A 10311-nucleotide genomic window follows, 5' to 3' on the forward strand; every position below is an offset into this window, starting at 1 on the left:
GTGCTCTTCCGATCTATTTAAAATATGTATTTTAAATAACAAAAAGTAAAAGAGTTATTTAGTATTTATTATTTTAAATAGCTTCTTCTGATCTACTTTATATTTTATATTTTAAATATGTTTTTGTAATTTATTTTATATTTTTTATTTTAAATAAGTTGTGTTTTTGAAATCTATTTCATATTTATTATTTTAAATAAATTATATTAGTTCCTTTACCGACTTCTGCTTATCAGGGATCGGTCGTATTTAAAAAAGCATTATTTAAAATATGTATTTTAAATAAGAAAAAGTAAAAGAATTATTTAGAACTTATTATTCTAAATAATTTCTTCTGATCTATTTCTTATTTAATATTTTAAATATATTTTTGAAATCTATTTTATATTTTTCATTTTAAATAAGTCGTATCAGTTTTTTATTGACTCCTGCGATCTTTTATTTTAAATAAGTTTCTGGAATCTATTTTGTATTTGTTATTTTAAATAAGTTGTATCAGTTATTTTATCGACCCCTGTTATTTAGGGTACACCGCCTTCCAAAATAAGATAGAGCAGAAGAAGCAATGGATATAATCAATATAATTTCAATAAATTTAATTTTTTATATATACTAAAAATATATAAAAATCATTATTTTGCATTTAGATTATAAACATGAACCCAGCAAAATTAAACTGGTATTAACCCTTGTAAAAGGATAATTTAAGAAAACAATTCTTAGAGATGAATAAAATATTCTAATGTAATATGTGGTATGTGAAAAATAAATATTTTATGCATGTCCTTTCAAATAAATCTCACGTGTAATTTTTTTTAATAGACATACATAAGTTATGTCTCTCGAAGTAATAAATTTTATTTCGGTATATTTCATAGTCTGAATACGTATGTAAAATCATGGAAAAAATATATATATTTTAATATATTGTATATTGCAATAAATTATATCAGACTTTTTTAAATATTGTAAAATAATGTTTCGTATTGTTCAAGAAAAAAGAGATATATTACATTATTATTATTTAAATTATTTATTTAATTACTTAAATTTAATTATTTAAAAATAATTTATAATTTTTTCAAAATTATCAAATATTAAAAGCATATTTTTCAAACAATAAATTATTTAATGAAATCATAAGTAACCAAGTCCTTTTTTGTTCTATTTTTAGGAATTTTATATAGAATAGATTCATAAGTTAAAAAAAATTAAAAAGAACATTCTTTGACTTATTTTAGAAAGAGAAGAGTCTTAAACATATGCCTTAAACTGCTTTATTTTCAATATACAGTGTCAAAGTTGAAAAAAATATAAAAATTTCGAAAATGTGAAAAAACGCTTAGAGATTTTATTCAAATTTGATATGCATACATGTGGTTTTAACCATTTTTCAGTACTAATATTTTTATCATGTGGGCATATATTTGAATATTAAATTTTGTTAATAAAACTATTTTTTTTAAACAGTTTTTAATACTAAACACACTAAATTTGAATAAAATATCTCTGAACGTTTTCCAAAAGATTTACAAAATTTTTATATTTTTTTGTCAAAAAAAAATCAGTTTAAAGCATAGAATCTTCCTAAAATAAGCCAAGTCTTCTGCAATTTTTTACTTAAGAATATCATCCTGTATAATCACCAAATCGCATCTCCTCAAGAAGTGACATAAGTCAAAAATATAAAATTGTTCAGAAAAAAAATTACATATTTTAAAATTAATTATTTGTTACAACAATATTAATCCTCCGTTGGCAATGTAAAATTTCTAACCTAAGTTCCTAAAATAGGTTTTTAAAATCTGTAGCAATTTTTTTTGTTCTGCATTATATAAAAATCTTAAATGATTCGTGTATACTTGTGACATCTTTAATAACAAGTTTTTATTACCATAATAGAATTGTTTTTAAGACAAGATACCGAACGTCATCATCTATTGATTCTCTTAAAATTTGCAATAAAAAATCGACTGTCCCTTAAAAGACTTAAATTATCGATGGAGAATTAAAACTTAGAGCTAATCACAAATTGTTTGTTTCAAGTTCTCTAGAAGTAATGTAGATATTAATTTTGTTATATTATGTTAAAAACTATTCCTACTTTGATTTATCATTTTTCTTTGAAAAGAATTTAAATTCAAATGTATCACTTTCTCTGGTTGAAGGCCGATATAATACAACAAATGAGCATAATTTAAGAGATTTTGATGTGACATGTGCTAAATTAAATAATTATCCCGATACTTAAAACACAATCCGCATAAAATTCGAAAAATTTCGATTTGTATCGATTTTCTTATAGATACAATACATTATAATCCTCTAATTATTATAAACAGAGTTTTTTTTTACATACATAATTCTAAAAAGCAACATAATAAAACATTCACAAAAATTTTGTATAAAAATGAGTTTTGTTGTAAAATAAAATTAGTTTAAATCATGATTAAGTAAAAAAATAAAGAACAGAAAAATTACAGGTATTACAATAAATTACAATATATATATGTATATATAATACAACATAACATTCTTCAATATTGTCCATCGAAAAATAAGAATCACAGTAACACAATAAAATACTTAATTTAATCTTTCGTATACAAACTAAATCTGTTTGCATTATACTTATTTCCAACATGTGGCATCCACTTCACTGGTGGGCAGAAGACAATGACAAAAGTAATGATAAAAGTTCGTATACGCATATGTCCTATTTGGCCCTATTTCCGAGTTATAGTCATATTTGTGTGTATTCTAATAATATGGAGCTGCTTACCTTTATAAATGCTCAAAGCAATCACCTTCGGAATGCAAGCAACCGGCATTGCCGTGTAGATTGTCGCACTTTTTTTAAAAATACCGAGTGTCGGATTTGTTTGGCAACCTTCTTGTGTACATTAACAAAGTATTTCAATACTATCAATAGAAATAAACAGTTGTTTTCAAGTATCTCCACAAATAAAAATCTAAATAGATTTAAGTCTGAGGAAACGCGCCAATAGGTCCTGCATAATTCATTTGTTAGGACATCATTCATCCAAGAAATTGCTGCCAATAAATTCAACAAACATCCGGTATTTTTTTAAATGTGCGACAATCTGACAATCGACACGGCAACGACGACGGTATGCTTGTACTCAGGCCGAAGGTAGTTACTTGGAACACTTCTTGTAAAGATAAACAGCTCCATATTACTGGAATACAAATATAACTATAACTCAACAAAACTAAATAAGACACATGTTTATATAAACTTTTATCATTGTTTTTGTCTCCTGTACACCAATGAAGTGGGTCCCACATGTTAGAAAACACTCCGTATGTATAGAATAGCCTAAATTTTATATGAATATTACATATCTCTTTCAAAATTCGCTTACCCTGTCGATTACTATGCACAATGGAAGTACTCACCAGAATCAAAGTCAGCACCTCCAGCATCCAATCCGCCTGGATTCCCATATTCTAAAACAAACATGATTAACAAATAATATAGAAACTGTTAATGCGCTTAACAAATAATGAATTCGTAAGACAATTTTTTTTAATCTAACTGCTATTAACAGAATTTCATTTTTTCACAAAATAATTATTAAAAAAAATTGCGTTATGCGAAAAAAATAAAAGTTCTAGTTTTTTCGCTTATGACAATTTAAATTTATTAATTACTTATTTTAATATGAAATATGTTTCATGTATGATTAATACATTATATTAACTAGTTATATTAACTAGCTAAATCTTAATTGTTATATTATGAAAATAAGAGGTCACGCTGTTAGTGTGTATATATATATATATATATATATTTTAATACAGAGTATTTTAATTCTAAATAATAGTTAATTATCTTGAATATTAAATATTTTCGGGAAAAATGTTTCAGACAAAAATTGTACAATCTGAGAGAATTGAAGTCAATTGTAAAAAAAACATATATAGTTACTTTTCAAAAAAATTATTTGCAATATATATCTTTTTTGTAAAATAACTATGAGTTTTTTTACACCAATTATTGAGTTAATAGATATTGAGTTAGAGATATTAATCTCGATTAGTCTGTGAATAAAAGTACAGTTGCAAAAAATGAATAGCTTACGAGATCTTTTATACTTCATATTAAAATGTGCCAGAATAAAATATAAAATATCTTGTAAAAGCTATTGATTTTTCGTTATTTCTACTTTAATACTTTTATATACAGAATAACTAGAAATATCATATTATATTTTTAAAAATCATTCAAAAAGAATTCCGTTTTAAAAAATAGATTATGATTTTCATCTGACCTTAGAAAATCGGTTTAAAAAAAAAGATCTTATCATTATTTCAGATCATACAATTTTTGTCTAAAACATTTTTCTTAAAAATATTTATTTTTCAAAATAATCAGCTGTATCACTTAAAATGACACCCTCGTATACATGCACTTGCTAATCTTTTTTCTTAAATAGTGTATAAAGTGTTTGTAAAGTCATACTGTATATTTTTATGAAAAGCGTAAATTTTGAAAGAAATGTGTCAATAAAATATATAAATATACATAAGTTAATAATATATATAAGTCTACGTTTAACTTAAGATTTATCAAGTTTTCTGATGGATTTCTTTCTAACATTTTTGAATTTCGTTCCTTTCAAATGACAAATAAATACATGTTTTTTTGTGATCTACGATATATTCAGAGAACACGTTGAACACTCTTGAGTTATTGTATCTTTGTTTTACATCTAATGAATAATAAAGGATAAACAATAGCACTGACAGCGTCCTTCTCGAATGCATATCATATTTATCTCCAATATTTATCATAAAACATTTAAAAAAGGAAATAATCTGAAAATAAAACTAAATATAAATAAATGTAAAGAGTTTATTTTATATTATCGTTTATACTTTAAATACATAAATTTATATAAACATTACTAAGATTTAAAAATTTTTTTGAAATTGACCTATTTCATCAAAATACACAGTAACTTTATAAAAATATTCTGTATAATTATGTTTATGTAAGATAAACATGACATTGTAAAATTACTGCTTTCAGAATATATGCACAATGAAATGTAAAATATGTAAATATAAAATAGCATATTATTTTTATTACAACAAAATGAGATTTGCATAATGCAGCAATTTATGGATAAATAATATAATTCTAGCATATTATACTAAATTTAAAGTCATAAATGTGGAATTATAGAGAATTTGTAAGCAAATTGCTTTAAATTTTAACATGCATAAATTATTCTAATACTTATTTTGTTATATAATTTAAAAAAAATCAATAATACAACAGAAAGACAAATAAATCTTACGTTAGTTTTTTATAGATAAAGACATGAGATTTGGTCATGTTTTTTTACTTTTCTGTACATGTATATACATATATATATACACTTCTATAATTTCTCATTTCTCCACTTTTTATTTTAAAATTCAGAATATGTATTTATTTTATACATACATTCAATTTCTAAATTAATACAAATTTTTATAAATACCTAGATTTCTGCAAATATATGTCAAATCAGGAAGAGATTCAATTTGGCAATGTAATATTATGAGGACTTTCGAAAAAATTTTAAACATAAAAAATACTGGTAAAAACCAAACTCCACAAAGCCAGTTGTTAATACAAATAGAACATAATAAAGGATTCAAATATTGAAATCAGAATTAACTTAGTTAATTAACTAATTTAATAGTAATAATTCAATATATCATATAATTAACAAAAAAGTAAGATCAGGTATAATTTAATTATAAATTTATAAAATATAATTTAGTAGTAGACATTTCTACGTGAAAATTTTATTTTTTCTATGTCTAATACTATTAATGATTCGAAAACTAACACTCTGAAACTTTTTTCTCGTACAAAAACATGGTTAAGATTGAGAATTCATAATAATCGGTAAAGTTATCGAAATTATATCAAGGTCACGAATAATCCGCGAATATTCGCTAGTTTCGAAGACTAATTTAAGCCTAATCTAATTAAATGAAGAAATTAGATAGAAAAAGGATAGACAGTGTCAATGTTATATCGCGGTACGAAACGTGGAAAGAGAGGTTAGAAACGTAAAAGATACGCGCGTGTAGCAGCGAAATGAATGAGAGGAAGCTCCGAATTTTGGACACGCGAGAAATGCGGAAGCATAATGTGAGCCATTCGTTATATTACCTCGTTTCGAGATCAAGTCAAGCCGTGAACGCGATGCGGAAGCACAAAAAAAAAAGAAGTGAAAGATAGATAGGGAAGAGAATCGTTTGTACGATGCATGTGAAATGTATACGCAATTGCAGCGTAATCCAAGCGGCCGGTGTTGTGCATCGCACGCGTGCTCCTCGCGATACACACATACGCGAATGTGTGCTCGTTGTGTTGTTGCCTCGCGGATGTAAGATCGAAACTGAACTTACGAATTCTGCGGGTGGAATGATTCATGTCAGACTGTACACGTTCTGTGTACCGTGTACACAGAAATCGTGGCAGCTTTATCCTTTAAACCACCACGTCCCAAAAAATTACACTGACCACAATGACAGACCGCTATTATGCTCTCGCTAATTTTATAAGTTGTATAATATTGTTTATTTGTTTATAAGTAATTTGTTTATAAGTAATTGTTTATAAGTGTATAATAAAAATGTACGTTTTCCGAATATTTGTGATGGGGAAGAAGAAAACTATGTTTTAATGTGAGAGTTAACAAAAAAATCTCGTACAATAGAAATAAAATATATTTAAACGGTGACAGTAAGACAAGTAAGAAAATGGTTGACAAGTAACACGTTTCGATAGCGGTCTGTAGGACCGATATAGTGGTTTAAAGGTTATTACGTGCAGCATAAATCGAAGCGAGAGTTTTGACTTGACTTGTACCGGCTCGTAAAAATAAAATTGATTGATGCTCTCGCTAATTTTATAAGTTATGTATAACAAAAATGTACGTTTTCCGAATATTTGTGACGGGGAAGAAGAAAACTATGTTTTAATGTGAGAGTTAACAAAAAAATCTCGTATACAATAGAAATAAAATATATTTAAACGGTGACAAGTAAGAAAATGGTTGACAAGTAACACGTTTCAACAGCGGTCTGTGAGACCGATATAGTGGTTTAAAGGTTATTACGTGCAGCATAAATCGAAGCGAGAGTTTTGACTTGACTTGTACCGGCTCGTAAAAATAAAATTGAAAAACCAAAAGAGCGTTCATCGCACAGAAAACCAGCATTGCGACACAGGGGCAACATCGAAAGTTGCAAATATCGATACACGAGAGCAACGGAGAAAATTATGTCGCGCGCGCGCGCGCGCCCACATGTGCATGTGATGCCCGTGCATGCGCGTGCGTGCGCGCGCGCGTCGCGCAAAGAGGAAGGAGGAAGGGAGAGGTTTGCGGCTGAAGGAGTAAGAGAGCGGAGAGTAGCATGTAGACTATGTAGAGGACGAAAGGGGCTATCTTCTCGACCGACATGCAGCCGGCCATCTTGAATCCTGGGTTGCCGTTGGCAAAAATAGGCAATTCTTTTCGCACGGCGCTTGACAGAACCGGCCGCGGAGATGCGAGAGAAGATGATCGCGGGCATGCATGCGGATGCGGAAGGATTCACCGCGTCCTCGCGACTAGGCCTTCCGTCGCCGCTTCCCGATCTCTCGCGGATCCTCGAGCGGCGGAATGGAAGCGCGAGCGCGATTTGCCCCGTTCGTCGAAACTCGCGAGACGAGCAGCGTTTGTTCTCACGTTCTCTTCCGGGTTTAACATGCACGCAACATGCCGGCTCCGCACCGGAGAAGCACCGCGAGAGCACAGATTCATCATGGTGAAAAAAAAAAAAGTTGGAGCAGCGATGCAATCCGTAACACCTTTTCGCCCGTTCGACGCTAAGCAGGGCAGCCAGGCGGCTGAACAACCGTGAGGACGAGAACAGTAGGATAAAGAGATAGGAAGGAAGCGAGAGGAGGATGTGTGCGGTACACGTAGAGAATATTCAGTCATAGTGTTCCGTCCGACTGTTCTTACTTTGCGGCTGATCGTCCAGGCTCTCCCGGTCGGACATTGCGCTTCTCGTGACACGTTCCTCTTTTGGTTAGATTTCGCGTCGTCGTTCCCCCTGACGTCTTCCCAACCGATGGATTCCCACGCGAGATCAGCGAATGAGAAAGAGAAAAGAGACAAAATGTGTAACACGACGGGGGAAAAAAAATGGGAAATCCCTCCGATTTACACACAGCCCCGCGTAGGCGCGCGCGAGACTCCTTGAGATATGACGGCGATGACGATAATCTCTCTCTCTCCCTTTTCAGACCGCCGACGAGCTAAGCCCCCCACACACAAAAACCGAACTATCTTCTCTCTTTCACACCGTAGCCAGCACAGTGCACCGCAAATTTTGCACTTCCTCTTCGGTTTTCTCCTCCGTTCTTCCACACAATCACGGCCCCGACCGCCAAACCCGACCGACCGACCGAACGACCGACCGAACGAACGAACGACCGACCGACCGACCGTCCGTCCGTCCGTCCGTCTACGGCACCAGTCGCCAACCACCACCACCACCACCGCACACGCTCGCCTAGCTCGTTCGCTCGCTCGCTCGCTCGCTCTACGCCGACACACACTGCCGCTCTTCCGCAAGTTCGCGCTGCTTTCCGGCTTGTCCTTGCTCGTCGGCCTCGTCGCTCGTCTTTCGCTCTCGCTCTTCCACCTTCTATTCAATCCCCTCTCCCTGTTCATACGCGATCAGTGAGAGTGAGAAAAGCGAGCGCGCGCGAGAGAGAGAGAGAGAAAGAACTAAAAAAGATCATATGCACGCGTATAAATCGTAAATTGTATTAAACCGTCTACATAAGCATGTATATGTGTATATACATATCCGTTGTACATACATGTAATACATACACATATTCAACCCTGTAAATTTACAGAAAAGCGTACATATACAATATTGAAATTGTGTGAAATATTTTTTTTTCCATATATATTAACGTTTCTCTTTTTACACCTGTGAATTTGTCATAATATAAGCTCTCAAGATCTTTGGTGACAATCCAATATTTTCGATATTATTTCTCATAATATCGAATCGAGTTCTGGCGTCTTCGAATGACAATGTAGCTATATATTACTCCACAAATTTCTATATACTAATTAGACTCCACCGATTTTGCATATGATAGAAAGAGACCGAAATAAACCCGACCGACATTGCTACGTGTATTGTATATGTTCTACTGTGAATGTACCACGTGATTGAAGTGTATCATGTGAATATGTATACGTGAGAAGCACTAATCAACCACCTTATGTCCATTCTATCAATGTATTTTAATTTTAATCTCTCGTTAGCTTTTCTAATTCATAAAACTAGATAAAAATAAAAAGTAAATTAAACCAAGATTAACTAACTAAAGTTAAACTAAAGCTAATCTAAGGGGCTGTCCACAATACGTCGTATGTCAGATCGTAAGCCGTAAATCGTAAGAATTGACCAATCACAGTTGAATGTAAGAAAAATATTCGACTACGATTGGTCAATTCTTAGTTAGTATGATATAAGTAGTGACTAACGGCTTATTGTAGAAAGCCCCTAAGGGCGAATTCACACCTTGACAGAAAAGCGGAAAACAGAAAAGCAGAAGCCAATCAGAACTCGCACTGGTAGCAAGAAAAGCAGAAAACAAAAACTATTGACTGCCAACACGAGTTCTGATTGGTTTCTGCCTTTCTGTTTTCCGCTTTTCTGTCAAGGTGTGAATTCACCCTAAGTCTTAAGAGAATCAACCAATCAGAGTATGAAATGAAGGACTCTAATTGGTTGATTTTCTTATGCCTTATGTCTTATGCGTTAGGGGCTGTCTACAATATGGCGTATGTCAGATCGTAAGCCTTAAATCGTAAGAATTGACCAATCACAGTTGAATGTAAGAAAAATATTCGACTACGATTGGTCAATTTATAGTTAGTATGATATGAGTAGTGACTAACGGCTTATTGTAGAAAGCATCTTATGCAAAAGTCTGTGCTCCCGGCTTTAGGCCGGCTGTGCATAAGGCGGCTAAACTAGACCAATGAGAATCTTAAGTAAATCAATATGGCGCATCAGTATGTATATAGAATATTTATGCAGTATGGTGTATCAGTATATATAATATTTATGCTGCTCATTAAAGCCGGTTCTACATTAGTTGCAAGCCGATCGCAAGCTTGTTGCGACAGCCAATCCGAAGCATTGATTTCAAAATGCAAGCTTCAGATTGGCTGTCGCAACAAGCTTGCGATCGGCTTGCAACTA

At 31.8% G+C, this 10311-nt stretch overlaps 2 protein-coding genes across 2 annotated transcripts in view; one reads left to right on the plus strand and one right to left on the minus strand.

The window, feature by feature from the left end:
* Positions 1-8535, minus strand: part of LOC105449685 (transcriptional activator protein Pur-beta) — a 55324-nt gene extending 46789 nt beyond the window's left edge. Inside the window, exons 1-2 of the mRNA XM_011689028.1 lie at positions 8040-8535; positions 3421-3471 (exon numbers count right to left, since the gene is read on the minus strand). Coding sequence (XP_011687330.1) covers positions 3421-3471; positions 8040-8076 — 88 coding nt within the window. The 5' untranslated portion in view covers positions 8077-8535. The remainder of the gene's footprint in view (positions 1-3420; positions 3472-8039) is intronic.
* Positions 1-10311, plus strand: part of LOC105449683 (phytanoyl-CoA dioxygenase, peroxisomal-like) — a 15516-nt gene that overhangs the window by 2337 nt on the left and 2868 nt on the right. The window lies entirely within an intron of this gene.

This window comes from Wasmannia auropunctata, unplaced genomic scaffold, assembly GCF_000956235.1.
Source record: "Wasmannia auropunctata unplaced genomic scaffold, wasmannia.A_1.0 LD336074.1, whole genome shotgun sequence".
NCBI classification, from domain to species: domain Eukaryota; kingdom Metazoa; phylum Arthropoda; class Insecta; order Hymenoptera; family Formicidae; genus Wasmannia; species Wasmannia auropunctata.